Genomic DNA, 20272 nt, shown 5'->3' on the forward strand with positions numbered 1-20272 from the left:
AGGAAAAATGTTTTAACATTTTAAAGTCGTTAAACATAAATGGTAGATGGAAACCTTTGTCTTATCAATAAATAAACAGTTTATCCTCTTAAATCGCTTTGACATCAAGGAAACCACTTTTGGAATAAATTAGTTACTCGTTAGAGACATTTTATGTACAGAAACAAATTTGTCTCGGAATAGATTTAATTTCTATTGTATAGCAATGTCAGCAAATTTGAATGGAAAACAACTATATAAGAAGATAAGTTCGTTTTAAAGCTGAACGCAGTTATCGAAAAAAAATCTATTTATCCAAACAATGTCTAGAAGATTAAAATTGATGGTACGATATAAGAAAAGGAAATTATTTAAATTAGAAATTTTACTTATCAGTGATCAATGAGCTGTTCTAATTTTAAAAGTTCCTATAACTATCTTTATTACTGTTGCTAACTTGTTCTGCAAACGCTCAAACCCTGTTCATCGAGATTTTTCTACCATTAGTGCAAATTATGTTTTTAATCTGTGCGCTTTCCTATTGAAACTTCGCATTAATATTTTACAAAGTTCTACGATTTCATGAAGTTAGCTGTATGGTGTCTTTCTCTGTAAGACTAAAATAATACCGGTTGGCTAATACACTTCTGTATAATCAACAGTTATTTGGTTTTCAATTGAACAGAAGAAGGTAAAACAAACAATATCAACAAGCAAATACAATAAAAATTACTGATATATCGCAGTGATTTACCTTCGCTTACTTTTGATATCCGTCCCTATCAAATGCTTGCAATCACATTCAAACAATCCATGACATCGAATTACAGTATTCCACAAAAAAACAATGGTATAAAGGCATAAGTTGTAGAATAAACTTCAAGTTACTCTGTTAATGCGAAAAATAAACCCGATTTATTTTTTCTGATTTGACCAATTGAAACTCTTGATTTTCTAATGCAATGGCGTAACCACATAATCTTGTGGTGAACTTGAAATTCAGATTGACTTATCATTATTGTTCAATTTTGTTTTAAATCAACATAGGGGACGTATCAAAAGCCCTTTTAGTTGGTTGTGTAAATATTCATTCTTTATTTTAAAAAAAAAATGTTTTCAGAAAAAAACTTAGCTAATCTATCTCGGTTGAAAATCATTTGGCTGACTTGATTTATTCGACCAGGCTCATTTGGCAATCTTTGTTATTTTTTTTAATTTATTGAGGTCGAGTTTTCCTTTTTATTGCCCAAGAAAAGATTAGATATGAGTTTGGAGATTGGAACGTTCTTGCCCGAGGTATTTTTTTGTTGTGACTTGTGCAATGGAGAAACGAAAAGGATGCATCGTATGATTGTCTATCGACCGACGAATAGGAACCTTTAGTGATCTTATTTGTTTCTTGCCAAGGTCGACAGAATTAGGACCAATTGGTTTCCAAGCAGCCTAGTCACTAGCCGTTCTCTCTTGTTTTGGTGACTGCGCAAAACCTGGGGCGCGTGCTCTTCGGTGACGTCACCCCTCACGATGGAGCCCAGACTCCCTTGAGCTGAGAATAAATAATTTAATTTACATTAAGAGAGGGTTTTCTTGAGAATCGTCTTTCCAGGACGAATTGGAATTTGCAAGTGTTGGTTTTTGTGGAGGAATGAAAACATTGGAACCCGGAGGAAAAACCCTCGGAGCAAGAAGGAAAACCACAACAAACTTCCACCCACATACACCGGGCCGGAATCGAACCCGGGCCACATTGGTGGGAGCGAGCGCTCTCACCACTGCGCCTCCGCCTAAGGACTAGGCTGGTTTCAAGAATATGGAATTTAATTTTTCAAAATATACCTTGAGCCCGCGATGTTCATGAACAAGGTTGGGCGCAAATACCATGGCGTTATACAGTATGACGACAGACTGACATGACGAAACGTCCGAGAATAGTTGGACTTTTCTGATTGGTTAAGATAATTTACCACTACACGCACAGTTGTTCGCGAGAACATTAGTCAATAAACACCGGGAAAGAACTAGTTGCAGCAACTAGAAACTGAAAAATGAACAACAACGCGCAACAAGCCGTGATAGCTATTCAAGAAGAGCGTGCCAGGATTGGAGGCGTTGAAGTAACGAAGAAGACGGTGATAGCTGCTACAGATGAAGGGTTAGTTTGGCTTATATACTACTTAAATATGCATGTGTGGCTCTCTCATTGTATATTCCCAGTAATATTTGAAAATATTTGTGAAAGCCGAGCTGCAATGGGAAAAGTTCTCACCGAAAGGTTTCACCTTAGTAGATGAGTATTTCTACTATAATAGATATTTGAACAATGGAATTTTACGGAACTCGTTATAATTAAGTTGACGACCGTTTACTGAAATTAACAGAAGGCGGAAGTTGTTAAGTCGTAATACATTACTCAACATCACTCCACGTATTTTACTCATCCTAAATGTGAAACTAAATTACGCACATTTTGCACAACCATGAATCAAATTTTTTATCCATTTAAATTCTGTCTGATTGATTGGCGAAATTAAGGCGAAAGTTAAAGCTATTTCCGCAAGGAAAGTTAGTTTCACTTTGCATAGGTCAATGGTTTAATTGTCTTTTGTACTTCGTGCGATAAAACCCGTTCTGTCTCATCCACCGTGACGCTTTGTCACGTAGTTAATTGATAGTGACGCACTGTACGTTGGAATAAAAAAGGCGTAAGTTCTAGATTTCCTGCAACATTCAAACAAGTCGTCTTTTAGTTGCTGTGAATTTATGCAAATTTCAAAAACATTGAACAGTTTATTTTAGATTCATGACGTGTACTACTCAGAACTGAGACAAAGTAAGTCACTGATCCATGTCTTTTTAGAAAAGTGTGCTTTAGAGAACCTGTGATATCAAAGAACTGACAGAACATAACTACAGTTTGAGGGGCCTAAAGGGGTAGAATGGGAACTGGGATTTGGGCAAATTTTCATTGGGAAAATGGGATTTGAGTCACTAGAACTGGGATTTGGTCACTGGGAATGGAAATCACAGAACTAGAACCTTTCATTATTTATTGCACTCATGATGCTTTCGACATTGCTTATCCTAGAAGTATGCAGGACGTGTGTTACATATGAACCTAGTAAATGGCCTAGCTCGCCAAGAGACTCTCCGCAACTCAGTGGTTAGATCGCCCATGTTTGTATGTTAGTTTTAACACTGATATGTTCTTAATTCTTTTTTTTAGGATAATTGCCTTTGAAATCAACACTGTGGAGGCAAGGTAAAAGTTTGTCGAGTCGTTATTTTCACCAAGATTCTTCTTCTGCTTTTAAATAGAAAATTCCTCCTCTCGTTATAAGAGCTCTGGTATTGTTCCCCGCTCTGAAAATGCTTATGTTATCGAATGAAAGGCGTCTCAATCATCAGATAATTATTCTCTTCGAGTACAAGCTCAGCTCTTCTAAAGTATAAGCTTAAGCTTCATTTACTATCCAAGCTAACATTGGGAAACGAAAAGCACATATATATTTTGAGAAATATTGCCAAATTAACACAATACTCAGGATGGACATTTTTTCCTGAATTTTATTACGAGAGTTTATAATTAATGATACACAGTTAAGGCAATTTCCCTTAGAGTTCCCTCAAAGTCTTGTAAGCTGAAATTCTATGGTACACATAGAAATAGACAAAACTTAAAAAAAAAAATGGAATTTTAGTCATTGATTCCCTTTCTAAACCTGGTAAGGGTTAATGGCTTACGTAATTTAGGTGGCAGTCCATTCCAAAGAACGGCCCCGAAAACTAATCAAAGTCTCTTCGAGATATCGACGTTTTTGCATGAAGTATGAGTCGAAGGTTTATCCTGTGCATTGTTCTTCGAACTTATCATTACAGTTTCTTTGTAGTTTAGTTTAACAATTTCCTATCTTCGCGGAGGAAATGCAGCCATATAATTTTGTCAAAAATGGCTCGTCCGCGCCGGGTATTTATACACATATTCCTTAACATTACACAAATAAACAGTGTAAATTTCACCGAGATCTGACAATTCTATACTTTAAAATTGCAAGGAACTTTCGAGGCAGTCGATTACGGCAGCGAAATTAGCAAATGAAACAGCAAAATATGCGTTCGACGCTTTGTTTTTGCGACGCCATATTTGAATTGTTATAGGTAGACCGCTGTTCAATGTGTTCAAGGCCGTATCGTTACGATTGCTTCACGAAAAAGCGCGAAAAAAATACGGATATTTCCGACTACTGTCGGAGAAAACATTGCGCATATAATTGCGGCGTAAACAAATCGTTTCACTCAAGCTGCGTTTTGTCTAGGCTCTGCGAGGGTCGGATATCAAGACCCAGGATTAAACAAAAGCCATATATACAGTGAATGCTTTCGAATTATATTTGAAGATGAAATACGAAAGAATTTTGCTGTCTTTGACTGAAATTCCACTCGAACTGCGTAGATACGATCGCATGTTGTAAAGCGGATTCATGCGACATTGCTGTCAACGCGAGGTCTCGTCCCTAACGACCTAGGCTGATGACGAAATAGAATGGCAAGCATGTAGCGACCAAATTTAGCCTAATTTTTAACCGCTCCTAAGCTAAAAGAAGCCCCCATCTCTTGCATTTGTTTTAACTTAAATAATATCTTTGAAAAGAGCGAGTTTTTTGGTATGGTTTATTTTTGACGTTTGTAATTTTTAAACGATGTAAGTGCTAGTGATTATTTATTCGTGTTTTAGTTACGCAATCCATTGTTTGTGCGACGCTTTTTATAGATCGCCTTTCAGACACACGTGCGTTGAGATAAGAAAGCTGACATGCCACTTTTACAATTGTTATATAACGTTTGTAAATGTGACAAGTCACGTTTTTTCCACGAGATCGCAAGTGATCACCCACAGCGGAAAGTAATCCCTTGAGAAATTAAAACAGTCCCTTGAGAAATTAAAAAAGTCCCTTGAGATTTTACAAATATGTGGTTCCCAATTTTGTCCACATAACCCCTATTCTACGTTTTTAGCTTGTAAACAAGCAAAAACGTCGAAAAAGTGCGTTTAAGATAATTAGTTCTTTGTTTAGGTACTTGCATGCAAGATGTTCTCAGAGTTACGGACACTGTAAGAAAAATCACGAGCAGAGAACAGATCTTACATGTAGGGGGGCTTTAGTTTGTTTAGTGTTTTTAACATAATAACCGCCTTTTGTTTTGTTCGGCTGCTCCATCCAAGCATGAACGTGTAACTTACGATTCTCAAAGATGAATATTGAGCTGACAGGAATAAATATACATGACCTAAATTGAAGCCAAGGTGAGGATGGTTTACATGGAAATTATTAAAATTTTATTTTCAGTGGCCCTCCTAACCCAAGGCCAGCGTTATCTGGCTACCCAATGGCAGCATTGCCCAGCAGCCCCAGTCCCCATAGTAGTAAGATCTGAACCACCACGTGACTGTGTGGACTGCTGCTTTGGGTGTGACAGTGATTATAAGTGGTACAAGTTCGAGGGAAAAGGTAGGTACTCGGTAGAGGATCGACTGTGTTTTGAGCTAGGATAAAATGATAACGCTATGATTTGTCACAAAAAATTCTCTTCATATGGGCCCAGATATGGGCCCGGTTGACCGGGCTGCCCCAGTTATCGAGATTACGCCTCACTCCTGTTTCCTTTGTAAAAATTTCGATGTGTTCATATGAGAAGGCGGGCCAGCCGGTTACCGCGATAAATCTTTTTTGAGAAAGTAGCTTCGCTTTCGCAACTGGGCGATCAAAAAGGCATAATTTTGCCTTTTATGTATCTCCACTTTAGAAGTATGCGAATTTGCTTTATTAGTACAGTTGCAGGTGTCGATAAAGCTACGAAACCCGCGAGCGATGCAACTCTATGTGATACTATTTTGGTTTCGTCTCTTGAATTTCATTCCGGTCAATCGGGCTGAAATTTCCCATATGAACAGACGACAAAAGTCGTCCTGGTAAACGATGCAGCTCGTTTACCGGGCTCAAATAAAGAGGACATAAAAAGCTAAGCTGTCATAGGTTGCGGGTTCAAACTCCGTTCTGACCACTAGCTGGTGTTGTTCTCATGGTAAGTCCCGAGATCAACTATTCTACTGGTTTGCCTCTTGCCAGTTGTGTATTTTAAGCATGTTATGTTCCTTTCAAATATTGTTCACGCTGTTCCTTTAAATATTGGTTTTGAGGGTTTCTTCACATCGTGGCTGAAAAGCGCCACTCGGGAAACTATTTATAAACTTGAGAAACGAACGCCTCTCGCCGCGTGCTCAATTCTCTCCCCCTCCCCACTTCGAGAGAGGAACCCAAGACTGGACTTAAAAAATTCCACGCTGATGACGAATTTCTCTAAGAGTCCCGTTTAGTGTCTCTGCATGTTTGGTTGTTTTTCGGCTTTAAACGTTCTGCACGCAAGTACTCCACTTTTGTTAGAAACTTTTGCTGGAGTTTGACTGAACAAGCGAGATAAAAAGGTTTTCATTTGAGTGTCGTAAAACCAAAACCAAAGTAATCATTCCGACCAATCACTAAGGACACAGACAATCTAGTGAACCAATCAATGCGGAGTAAATACTTGTAGCCGACGCGAAGCGCGGGTAAACGTGTGTCAGCGAGTCACAATTGGTTTTGGTTTCACTTCTGATTGGTTAAGAAAGTGGCGCGAGATTTTGTAAACCAATCGCTTAGCATAGTAATGCAAAACCAAAGCAAATAAAAATTACTTTCGACACTCAAGTAAAAACCGCTCTAAAAGTTTAGTAGGAATTTGCCTAACGTATTTTTTTTTTCATGTGATTTTTAGGTTGTTGCTGGATCATGTTGCTTCTTCTGCTCTATTTGATTGTGGGAGTTATTTTACTGCCCTTTGCAATCCTGTGCTTAATTTGTGCCTGTATGGGTTATACCAACGATGACTAACGCCATATGACCAAGATCTTCCGGTACATAAGTGGATTTGAGTCCAAACTAAAAAAGCTACACTAGTGGTTTTATACAGAGATTATCAGAAGCAAGAAACTTCTGATGTTATGTTAATCCGTTAGCAAGGAGTTCTTTGAGATATTTCGTAATAGAACTTTTTTACTTCATGAAGTAAACCGGAGGATCCTAACTAAATGCCCTTTTTTTAAAAATTCTGAGGGTGTTAAAGATTTAGAATTTTGTCTAGTTTTCCTTTTTCTACTTTTGAATATGTTTTTGATTATAAAGAGCAATGGGTATTTAATTTTAATATAGTTAGTCAAAGAATCGATGGAGAGGTTCTGGATAGGGTGTTGAGTTCGCAGCTATCAGTTATAATTAGCAATTATTGGATGAGACAGAGTATGATATGAAGAATTATGCAGATCGAGGAGGGTGTTATCCGCCGAAGCCGAATTCTTCCCCAATTTCATCCACACAAAGGTTGTTGTTGTTCTTGTCTGTTAATTAATTCTGAAGTTAGATAAGGGAGTGACCGCAAAACAGGAGGAAGATGATTAATGGTACAATTTGAGAAAGAAAAATATTTGAATTAAAATTGTACTAAATAGTTGCTTAAATAAAGTTAGCTGTATGGTGCCTTCACCATAAGAGTAAAATAATACCAGATAGCGAAATACTCTCTTACATACTTAGTAACCGTTATTTGGTGTTCATTTGAATAAATGAAGGTAAAGCAAACAATACCAACAAGCAACTGCAATGCTAATTTGCTGATACAGCAGTTTTACCAACGCTAACAAAAATCAGGGTTTACGGATGCCTATTGCTACATACTAATATCTATCCATGCATGCTTGCAGTTTAAAAAAAAAAGCACCTTATAATTAATGGTCACGGTTATATACCACAATGGAATAGGCCTTATCACGGTTTTCGACGCCATCTTGACGAGTAGGCAAAGCGGCTAGAAATTATAGTGTTTGTATGAGAATCCGGCGGCAAATATCTTCTACAAAAATTGAATTCTGGACAGCTTATCAATTGTAAAGTTAAGATACTAGGCAAACGTTTTTATTTGCCAAGTTTGAAGGATATAGCTGGGCTGGAAAGAGTTCAGTAACGTTTTTAATTTTTTTCCATACATGTGTCTGTATTTTTTCCGCATGATTGACGCGTATCGCACATCAATTTCTAAGACATATTTGTGTTAGAAAGAAGTATTTCGTGGAAAAACATTAGATATGAGTTAGGAGTTTGGAATGTTCTTGCCTCAGTGTTGTGAAATAATAATAATAATAATAATAATAATAATAATAATAATAATAAAAATAATAATAATAATCTTTTATTAGGAAGCTCCATCACCTAAAGTGGTTAAAAGAATAAGTTTGAAATGTTTATTGGATTCCAAGAATATGAAATTTCATTTCTCAAAAAGCTACCCTGAGACTGCGATTTTTAAGCACTTAGCAACATGACGTAACGTTTGAGAGCAATTGGAAGCTTCTGATTGGTTAATACGCATCGAAAACGCCTTCCAGGGGGCAAAGAACCAAGATGTTCTACTAATTAATACGCGTAGCTGTTGACTGCATTATAAGTCAGTAAACATCGCGCAGACTGGAAATTCGAAACTAAAATGAACAACAACGACCAACAAGCCGTGTTCGCTGTTAAAGAAGAGCGTGCCAGGATTGGAGGAGTTGAAGTGGCGAAGAAGACGATGATTACTGCTACGGATGAAGGGTTGGTCTGGCTGACTACTATGTGTTGCTCTCCCATTGTGTATTTAGTAACATTTGAACAAATATATAGTTTGCAATCCGGACTACTACGGAAAAAGTTCTCACTGAAAGTTAAACGTCAATAGGCTAGCAGTTAAGTTAATGAAACCACAGAAGTTTAATGGAACTCGTTGAATTGGCGACTGTTTACTGACGACTGTTTACTGGAGTCAGTGACTTTTATAACTTGTTACTCATCCCAAAAAGTGAAACGTACTTCCGTGCATTAGGCACAACTATTCAAATCTCTTGTCAGTTTTAAATTTGTCAGATTGATTGGCGGAATAAACGGCGAAGTTGAAGGTATTTCCGCAAGGTATTTCACTTTGCACAGATCGATGACAATAGTCTTTTGTACTTTGTACAAAAAACCTGTTCCGCTGCGCATTGGCAATACTTGTAGCGCTAACTAATATTTATTGCTCTTTTTTAAAGTGAAATTGATAAATCCCCACTACAAATAGGAGGAAAATAATGCTTTGATCATTCAAACAAGATCGCCTTGTAAAGAGCAATGAATTTATGCAGAACATTCCAGCCGAGACAAACAAAATCACCGATCCATGTTCAAGTTCTCAGAAAACTGTAGTAAAAAAACCTGTAGAATCATACAAGCGATGAAAGAATCTCTTCGAAACTCAAGTTCCTGAGATTGGTATCTATTCCACACAAGGGAGAAAAAGTTTTTCTTATTTATTGGCAAGTTTAGCATGATTTTTTTTTGATATCTTTTGCGAATCTTACAGACATATCAGGAATTTGTTGTTCATGTTAGTTCTGAGAATTTCGTCATTATGTTTTTGTTTGTGTTAATTTTAATTCTGGTCTTTTCTTAATCCCTTTTAGTGTTATTATGTATCAAATACACACTGTCAGCCAAGCAAGGTAAAACTGTGCTTTATACATATTTACATGGTTGCTCCAAATATTCATTTAGTTGGGTTCGATTCCCGTCGGGGACTCAGATTTTTTTCTTTGTCCCATGCTCGTGTCATTGTTGAACAATTCATCTTCATCTTCATTATTTAGTTTTACTTTGATAAGGGTTTTGTTTCTAGTGTTTGGTGCAAAATGTAACAAGTTGTTTTTTTTTTCAATTTCCTTTTTAGTGTTCCCGCAGCCGTGGCACAAAGGTAAAACCTCTGTGATGTTTTCTATGAACTTTTCGATGAACTTTTCTTTGGTTCTTCAGCACTAGTGTAGCATTTCACATTGGGTTAGCCTTGCAATCTGTTTATTTGATTTTTACTCCTAATCAGAAGTGGATACTTCAAAGTTACTCGCAAACTTTTTTTTTTGTTTTTTTTTTTTTTTCTATCTTATTTTGGGCCCTTTTAAAATTTTATTTTTTTTTTAAATTTTTTTTTTTTTAATAAAAGTACAAGATCTTTCGTAAGAAGGGCCTGGGAGGGACGAGAAACGGACAAACTCGAGCCATCCGCCTTATTGAAGAACCAATTCACTGGCTTTGTTTTGTGCACTTCATCTCGTTCGCCGATCTTTTTTTACTTTTAAACTAAAAGAGAATGTTAGAAAGACCATGGTCTAACGCCAAATTAGGGACCTTCAGGTCGGAGTAAGAGATCGAGTACGAGTTCGACTTTCGAATTTTAGTTCAGTTTCGTTTTAGCCTGTTCTTTTTTTGGTTCAGGCGGTTGGCTTTCACTCTGATCTGAAGGTCTCTATTACCCTTTCCTCACCCAGAGCAACGAAAAGCAATCCTACCAGGGAGAATAGCAGTGTTCTTAGTCGTACAGTGCTAAAGAAATTGAAGTGAAGCACTGGTACGGATTTAGGTTTGTCCAATTTCCTTGGAACAAAACAGAACATAATTCTAGTTTATATTGAACGAGAAATAACATTTGAAAAATTAACCTAAAAGGTGTGTAATAACGCAGCTCCTGTTTTTACGGTCAACAACAACAACAAGCTTTATTTGCATGACTATAAGTAAATACAGTATTGCAAAAGCGTATACAACTAAACTAAAGCGAAACTTATAACAATAATAATCATGTAATAAGAAGGAAAAAAAGAAATTATGTATGTGTTACATTACTTTCATTCGATTGAAGATTATTTCGTAATGATAAGCATCTCACAACGAACTTCAGAAGTTGAGTATTTAAATAATAATTATCAGAATTGGTGGCTTGCATAGGATGTAATTGTGTTATGTTTGGTATTTGATTCTCTACTGTTTTGTAAAATTCATTTCTAAAACTACAGTATTTAGTACAATGGAAAAGTAAATGAACTTCGTCTTCAATTTGGTTTGAGTCACACGTAGGGCAGAGTCTATTTTTCTTGGGATTTGATCGTATCTGCCAGATAAAAAGACATTGTAGTTTGGGTAAACGGACATCTCTTTCTTCTTGCAATTAGTTCTTAATCCGTTCAACAGACATGAGATTTTACCAAACAATTTCATAAGATAGGTAAAGTCTTTGTTCGAGCCTAGGGCCCATCAGGCCGGAGCTTATCCCGGTCTCATTGTCATGATCAGTACAATGAAGCGACTAGGAGTCTTTCTACTACCCCGTGGGTGGGATGCTAGTCCATCGCAGGGTTACATCCAGCTGATTAATTTCGCCGGTACCCATTTATACACCTGGGTGGTAAAAAGGACTGTGTCTTGCCCAAGAACACAACACAATGACCACGGCCACGGCTCGAAACTACACGCATCTCTGTAGACCAACTTCATCAGTGTAAGTTTTGTCAACGTATTCTCGCGATCGAGCGGGGAACGATTGAGCGCTTGAAGAAATCAAACTATTCATAAGACTGTTTTTTTTTGACACGGAGCATTAATTTACTATTGCCAACTTTCAGCCCACGTCCTGCACTTCCTCGTGCCCAATCTGTCGTGGTTATAGATGACTCTCCACCGTCGTCCAATGAGTTCTCCTGCGTAGACTGCTGTTTCCGGTGTGACGGTGATTACCCATGGTATAGCCTGAACGGGAAAGGTAAGAAATTATGAGAATTATTATTATTATTTTCCGAAACAAAGAGCTTGTTATGCTAGTCCTTACTTATTGATCATGAGGTAAAGTTAGTTCACGTCAGTTCACGCAGTTCACGTTCAATGGCCACGAAAATTCACGTTTGCTTACCTAAGCTAAAGTAACACTAGATTACGTTTTCTCGCCAGTTTACGCAGTTCAAGTTCAAGTAAGTTCACACCATGGTACCTTCGTTTCTTCTCTCCCTCCCTCCCTTCCTCTCTTGTCCACTCGTTCGCTACTTCGCTCACTTACACGATTTAGTCTTTTAGCAATACTGTCAACTCTCGCCTTGCGGACACCCCGCTATTGCGGACACTCGCTATTACGGACAACATCTAGATCCCCGGCGAAAGAGGTTTGACTGGAAATGACTCCAGCTATAACGGACACTAGACGACGCCCCGAGCGTGTCCGCTATAACGAGAGTTGACTGTATTATGGTTAAAATTTTTTCTTCTTTTTACTTTTCAGGTTTTTGCCTTGTTCTATTACTTCTGTTGGGTTATTTGATTGGCGGAGCTGTTATTCTTGCATTTTTCATTATATTTTGTGTCCTTGAATGTCTATGCGGAGGAAAAGACTAATAGACTAACAAAACATTTAGAGTGGTCAGGGACCTTAAGATAACCCATATCCCGGGTACGGATAAACGACTGGTATGCACACTCCTAAATACGAGTAAACCATCGTTTACCGAAAAGAAGCGGGAAGTTTAATCGGTTGCACAAATATGTCGTTACTGAAATGAAAATGCAAGCATCCTATTCTTATTCGTACCCCGAAAACGGGCTATCTTAAGGTCTCTGCGGATCTAAAATGTTTAGAAGTGAATCTGGTTCGTAAAATGTGTCATTTAGCTTTACTAGAGAAGACCGTTTACAGTTAAAGTTTTTCAGTCGACCAGACTGTTTAGCCGAGGCAGCCAGTGCCTCTCACTTGTTCACATCCCTTTTTGCATTACTACACTTGTGGAAATTACATTATGTACTTCTTTACACCCACTTTCAGTGTAACGTACATAGCGGCTTTCTATCGACATCCATCTTTCGACGTGCTAAACAAACAAGACTGATCGAAATCCGCCAATCACAGCCCACTAGCATGACCTTCTGAACTTGTGGGCTCATTTGCAAGAATCCAACACCGTGACCGGTATGAATCGGTTTTGATTGGCTCATTTCAAACAGCACGTCGAAAGACGATGTCGAAAGATGGAGGTAGAAAGATAGCTATGCACGTAACACGGTGTACCTTATTCTCACTTAATTTCGCGAGTACTAAATTTCGCGATTTTCGCGATTTTGAAAAAAACGCGAAATTTAATACTCGCGAAATATAAGACACGCGAAGTTTAAAATCGCGAAATTTAATATCGTGCTGATAAAAAAAATAATGAAACTCGATGTGTTTTATCATAGTTATTCTAACATGTCTGAGCTTCATGTTTAGGAGTTTTTTGTTTGATTTTGTCCATTAGTTATCTCCCACTCTATCAGTGGCACTGTTCGAACTGTTCTCTGTCGCCAAGTTCCTCAAAATCTCGCTCTTGCAGTCGTGGATGAACCTATTAGGGATTTAGACTGTTAAATACGTTATGTTTTGTTATGTGTAGATTGTTTTGTTTGCTGTTTTTACGATGACTTTCATATTAATTATGTTGTTACAGTTTCGAGGTCAAAGCTCATATTGAAGAATAGGTAAAAATCGCGAAATTTAATACACTCCAATTGTACCTTCCTCTCAAAATCGCGAAATTAAGTACTCGCGAAAGATGGCTCTTGATTTTTCGCGAAATTAAGTACTCTCGAAATTTAGTGAGAATAAGGTAAGTTGTCAATTAGCTTGTATTGTAACGATTTCCATTGGGCTTATCAGACCCTTTATAAACCAATCCTTGGAAATATCATATACGTATTTACTTTCATAATGACACACTATTTGATGCAGGCCAGTTTACTCGAGGCTAGTTTTCCGCATTATTACTTTTTAAAATAGTGTGTAATTTTCTAACCTTAGTTGTTTTCACTCTGGATATTCAGTACTCGGCTCTTTTTTGTGTAACTTGTATATCGACCTTTATACCATGCCATAGAAAATACAGCCAATCAGAATCCAGGAAAGCCGTTGTCTATTCGACGGTATTCAACTCAACATTCCCATTGTGCGCTGCGATCTTATACTCGACGAAACTTAGTAAGTGTATTTTCTATGGCATGGTATAAAATAGTTACACAACACTTTCTCGTGGTATACTATGGAATATCCTACTTGTCACTTGTATTTTCTTGGTATACACACTCGCCTAAAGGCTCGTGTGTATACCGAGAAAATACAAGTGACTCGTGGGATATTCCAGAGTATACCACTCAAAAGTGTTGCATAAATAGTATTTATCTCTTTATTTTGTATCTAGTTCGTAAGAAGACAATACTATACGGTAGAGTCGAGACCTTGATCTTGTTTAAGTTTCATTTTACACCTTGATCATGAACATTTATTTTAGTTTATCTTATATCTTTTAACGTTATATTTTTAATTCAAATATTGTATTTCTACTGTATATAGTACGTTTGTCTTGTGTATTTCCGTTATTGCACGAACTTGTGACGAAACGATATGTGAATCAATGTATATTTCCTATTTGTACCTGAAGAAGGCTGGTTCGGCTAGCCGAAATACAGTACTCTTCAAAAACCTACGTTGTATCAGCGTCTGCTTTAAACATAGGTATGTTTTTAAACTATTAGCTAAACCTCCGAAAGGAAGCACACGCAAAGCTTCTATCGACAGTACAGCCGCTCCAAGGAAAAAACGAGCGGCCCGCCCGTGCGACCAGAGCAGTTTGAAAATAATTTTTTAGTACGCCCAGGCATTAGGCTACCGAGGAACTGTAAAATTACTTACGTGCGAAACCATTCAAATGAAAATGAGTCTGATTTGCATGAAAATGGACCTGTAGGTAAAACTCATTTTTATATGAATAGTTTCGCACGTAGACTCGTTGTGAAACTCAGAAAAGGACCTCCTGTTAACGCTCGGAGACTGGGAAAGAGACATCACCAAGCCACGCAGATCTGCAAGTCAGCAAAAATTAACAAAGACCTACAGACGAGTACTGAGCCATGCCGGCCGTTCAAGAAGAGCGCGCCACTATAGGTGGAGTTGAATTGGCAGAGAAGGCAATGATGGCTTCTACGGACAAAGGGTTAGTTTTTTTCTCTTTACATAAACATCAGAGATTTTGTATTACGGAAGGTTGTGGGCTTGGATTGTTAAAAGGTGAAACACTTTTATATTTTGGACTATTTTTCGTCCTTCTCTGTTAAGTTTCCAACTGAATAATTCATCTGCTTGTAGTTTTAAACTGCTCGGTGGGCAAATAATCAATGGTTATTCTCAATTAAGTTGTCTCGGTCTAACATATTTTAGTCTTCTTAATTTTAAGAAATTTCTTTCCATATTGGACATGTACAAGTCAAGTTTAGCACCTAAAATATAACACGGAATTAATCAGGTATACAGCTGCTATCATGTTTCTGTCGTGTGTTTTTTTTACACGGAAGTGGTGACTCTTTGCACGCAACCTTCATCAACAAAACAAAAATAAGCCCTGGGGTAAATGTGTTCACTGTTTAATTACTTTCTAGTGGGCATATTTTCAGGGGAAGTGTGTAATAAATGTCGTGAATTGTAATACCTGTCGTAAATTGTAATAACAACAACAACAACAAGCTTTATTTGCATGACTGTAAATTTGTTACAATATTGCAAAAGCGTAAACTTATTTAGTAATAATAATAATAAAATAATAAAATAATAATATATAGTAAAAAACAAAAATGATTCATATAAAATTAATTACATTGATAGTATTTTGTTACGTAAATCAAAACAAGATGATATAAATTTAATCAATTGCATGGTCACAAAATGATCGGGAGAATTCATTAATTCTAAAATCAAGTCAGGCACTGGTAGTTGGCTGACATTTAAGATGATAGGCTGTATTGTCTTGTAAAAGTTATTTCTTATTGTTGCATATTTGGAACAATAAAAGAGAAAATGAATTTCATCTTCGGTTTTATTACAATCACAGACCGGGCAGAGCCTATTATGTCTGGGCGTATTGTTATATCTGCCTAGTTCGATCATTAACTTATGATTGCTAATACGTAATTTAGTTAATGTTCTCCTACCAGAAACTCTCCTAGTTAACTCTAGATAATTGGAGGTATCATATTCGTTCTTAAAAGATCTATAAAATTCTAGTTTTTGAGAATGCTGTAGAGTATGCTGCCAATACGAAATATATTTCTGTTTCATTAACTGCAGAAACATTGTCACTTTTGTGGTGTCTACTAAATCAGGATTAAAATTACCAAAATTAAAATATTCGGATATCTTCATAAGATTAGAGTAAAAACTATTTTTACCAGCGGTGTGAAGTTCTAATGAAATTAAAAAAGACTGTCTAACAAAAGAATCCGGTTGCTTTTCTTGGAGATATATCAAATACTTGAGGATTCTTTGATTAATGGTGATAAGGAGAGGAAATCGACCAAGCTCAGCTCTACATGCAACATTAGAAGCCTTATTACTGACTTCAAGATAGCGTTTACAAAACTGTAGATGTGTTCTTTCAATTTGTGAACCATCCCAGGCCTTAAAATCAGATTTTACATAACCACCCCAAATTTCACTATTATAGAGCAGAATTGGAGATATCATTGCATCAAAGATTTTACAGGCAAGAGAAGGTTTCAATCTACTAAAATTTGTGTGTCGTCTCAAACTAAAAAGTGCATGAAGTCCTTTCTCTTTTAGGTGATCAAGTGAGATTTTAAAATTTCCTGTAGAAGATATTTTGGTTCCTAAATAAGTGTAATCTTGTACAACATCAATTGTTTGATTTCCTATGTAAAATACATGTTCAGTACATTTTTTCGCACGTTTTTGAAAAACCATTATCTTGGTTTTTTTGGGATTTACGCTCAACATCCACGTGTTGCAGTATGTGTCTAATGTGTTAAGACAGTTTTGCAAACCCGTTTTGGAACGTGATAAAATAATTAAATCGTCGGCATATAGTAGAGCGTTTAATTTTGTACCGTTTGGTAGGACAAAAGGATCAGACAGAATATTTTCAAATGAGAACGGTAAATCGTTAATATAAAGGTTGAAAAGTAGTGGACTTAAAACGCAACCTTGTCGTACACCTCTCATATATTGAAAGGGTCGTGTCTGATACTGATCAATTTTTATCGAACAAGAAGACTTAGAATAAAGGCTTTTAATTAAATTGTAGAAGGATCCCCCTAAATTAATTTGCAATAACTTAGTTAAAAGCCCATTATGCCAGACTGAGTCGAAAGCTTTTCTAAAATCGACAAAGCAGGCATAAATTTTGCCATTGTGATTATGGACGTACTTGTCTATCAAAGTTCGGAGTGTGAAAACATGGTCTGCTGTTCGATTGTTAGGCATGAAGCCGATCTGTGACTTGTGTAATATATGATTGGTGTTGAAATACTCGAGAAGCCTTTGATTTAAAATAGAACAAAACAGTTTACCCAGACAACTCGAAACGCAGATACCACGGTAATTTGACGGATCACTTCTTCCACCCGATTTATAAATTGGCGTTATGAGACCACCACACCATGTTTGAGGCATGGAATCTGAATTTAGAACTCCATTGAAAAGTTTGTAATATACGGGCATGAGGTCGTTAATACTTGCTTTAATCATTTCATTTTTAATTTTATCTGAATAAGAAGATTTGTTGTTCTTTAACTTTTTGGCAGCTTTTCGTATTTCAATTTCGGTAATCAAGTGATCTAATGGCCGAAATTGTTTTTTCCGGACTTCTTCTTCTTGAAGTTCGTTACAGATTTTCTCTTGAATGGGATTAAGTCGATCATTGGAGTGAAGAGATTCAAAATATCGCAGCCAATTTTCTTCTGACACTAAAGGAGTATCTTTTTTTTTTAATAATGTCATCCATTGATTTTAAACATTTCCAAAAGTTAGCTGCATCTGAATTGTTAACAGCTTCCTCCAAGTTATGAAGCTTGCTATTACAATAGTCGTTCTTTTTAGATTTAAGTAAACTTTTGTATTGCATTAGAACGACGTGGTAATTTTCACGTAAAATTGAGTTCAGGGGGTCTCTGTGTTTTTGGTTTGCCAATTTCCTCAATTCATGTCTTTTTAATCTACATTCCCGATCAAACCATTTTTTGTTTGACGATGACTGGATACGCTTACGCTGTTTTGTGGTTTTAATCTTTAAACATTGTCTTGCAGTTGTGTTAAAAATATTTTCTACTTTATCAAGGGAAGTGTTAACATCGTTAATATGTGCTCTTTCGTCTATGTAATCTTGTATGAGAGTTTGGATAACTGGAGAGCGTAAAGCATCTTTGAATTTCTGCGTAGAATCGCTTTCCCAAACAAACTGTTTTGATATGCGCGTTAAAGATTTGATGTTATTATGCGATCCTTTTGGAATACATGTATCAGAATTGGTCGAATTAATATTTAGCCAAGTCACTATAGGGCTATGATCTGATAATGAAGTGGGCTGTTTTACTATAAAATTTGAAACAGTTAAGAATAAATCTTGATCGCACAGTGCGTAATCAATTACACTTATACCATTTCTCCCGTGAAAGGTAGCTCTCCCCAAAGAGTCACCACTGACTCTTCCATTCAATATTCTGAGATCGGCGCTTTTACATATTTCAAGAAGTCTTTTTCCGTGATTGTTCACTTCATTGTCAAAGCTATTTCGCTGAGTTGGATTAAGCGAAAGTTCAGATCGGTCATTTGGAATAACTTTCGACCCTTCTTGACAGATTCTATCCGAATATTTCCCTGTTCTTGAATTAAAGTCGCCCATAAGAAGAACCGATCCATGGGAGGAAAAAAGTGCAATGTCCGTTTCAAGTTCTTCAAATAATTCATTATCAAAATATCTCGAGTTGTTACAATTGTTACAATTGTCGTGAATTGTAATAGCTGTCGTAAATTGTAATAACAATTGTCGTGATTTGTAATAACGCACCTATCGCAAATTGTAATAACACATTGCCGTTAATAATTTTGTAATACCCCGAGCTGTCGTAAATTGTAATAACACATTGCCGTGTTTTGAAATAATCCTTTAAAATGAAAACTAGCAATCATACAGAAATCTCAATTTTGTTTTCTATTACAAAAAAGAGTTAAAGATCTCGTGGCGTAAATTTATTTTGTCCGAGAAACGGACAAACTCGAGCCATCCGCCTTATTGAAGAACCAATTCACTGGCTTTGTTTTGTGCACTTCATCTCGTTCGCCGATCTTTTTTTACTTTTAAACTAAAAGAGAATGTTAGAAAGACCATGGTCTAACGCCAAATTAGGGACCTTCAGGTCGGAGTAAGAGATCGAGTACGAGTTCGACTTTCGAATTTTAGTTCAGTTTCGTTTTAGCCTGTTCCAGGCGGTTGGCTTTCACTCTGATCTGAAGGTCTCTATTACCCTTTCCTCACCCAGAGCAACGAAAAGCAATCCTACCAGGGAGAATAGCAGTGTTCTTAGTCGTACAGTGCTAAAGAAATTGAAGTGAAGCACTGGTACGGATTTAGGTTTGTCCAATTTCCTTGGAACAAAACAGAACATAATTCTAGTTTATATTGAACGAGAAATAACATTTGAAAAATTAACCTAAAAGGTGTGTAATAACGCAGCTCCTGTTTTTACGGTCAACAACAACAACAAGCTTTATTTGCATGACTATAAGTAAATACAGTATTGCAAAAGCGTATACAACTAAACTAAAGCGAAACTTATAACAATAATAATCATGTAATAAGAAGGAAAAAAAGAAATTATGTATGTGTTACATTACTTTCATTCGATTGAAGATTATTTCGTAATGATAAGCATCTCACAACGAACTTCAGAAGTTGAGTATTTAAATAATAATTATCAGAATTGGTGGCTTGCATAGGATGTAATTGTGTTATGTTTGGTATTTGATTCTCTACTGTTTTGTAAAATTCATTTCTAAAACTACAGTATTTAGTACAATGGAAAAGTAAATGAACTTCGTCTTCAATTTGGTTTGAGTCACACGTAGGGCAGAGTCTATTTTTCTTGGGATTTGATCGTATCTGCCAGATAAAAAGACATTGTAGTTTGGGTAAACGGACATCTCTTTCTTCTTGCAATTAGTTCTTAATCCGTTCAACAGACATGAGATTTTACCAAACAATTTCATAAGATAGGTAAAGTCTTTGTTCGAGCCTAGGGCCCATCAGGCCGGAGCTTATCCCGGTCTCATTGTCATGATCAGTACAATGAAGCGACTAGGAGTCTTTCTACTACCCCGTGGGTGGGATGCTAGTCCATCGCAGGGTTACATCCAGCTGATTAATTTCGCCGGTACCCATTTATACACCTGGGTGGTAAAAAGGACTGTGTCTTGCCCAAGAACACAACACAATGACCACGGCCACGGCTCGAAACTACACGCATCTCTGTAGACCAACTTCATCAGTGTAAGTTTTGTCAACGTATTC

The 20272-nt window shown here is 36.8% G+C and overlaps 1 protein-coding gene and 1 pseudogene across 2 annotated transcripts; both read left to right on the forward strand.

The window, feature by feature from the left end:
• The first annotated feature begins 1946 nt into the window (after positions 1-1946).
• On the forward strand, positions 1947-8163 carry LOC144646996 (uncharacterized; annotated as a pseudogene). The gene is made up of 4 exons (XR_013569507.1): positions 1947-2131; positions 3203-3238; positions 5325-5486; positions 6790-8163. The product of XR_013569507.1 is annotated as an uncharacterized LOC144646996 (transcript).
• A 132-nt stretch (positions 8164-8295) lies between these two features.
• Positions 8296-14404, forward strand: LOC144645482 (uncharacterized). Its single transcript, XM_078505073.1, has 6 exons — positions 8296-8657; positions 9542-9580; positions 9805-9828; positions 11531-11667; positions 12178-12951; positions 13522-14404. Exons 1-5 carry the CDS (start codon positions 8551-8553, stop codon positions 12288-12290), a joined length of 420 nt encoding a protein of 139 aa, XP_078361199.1. The 5' UTR covers positions 8296-8550; the 3' UTR covers positions 12291-12951; positions 13522-14404.
• The last annotated feature ends 5868 nt before the right edge of the window (positions 14405-20272 follow it).

The sequence above is a fragment of the Oculina patagonica genome, chromosome 3, assembly GCF_052425735.1.
Source record: "Oculina patagonica isolate OP01 chromosome 3, crgOcupat, whole genome shotgun sequence".
In the NCBI taxonomy this organism is placed as follows: Eukaryota; Metazoa; Cnidaria; class Anthozoa; order Scleractinia; family Oculinidae; genus Oculina; species Oculina patagonica.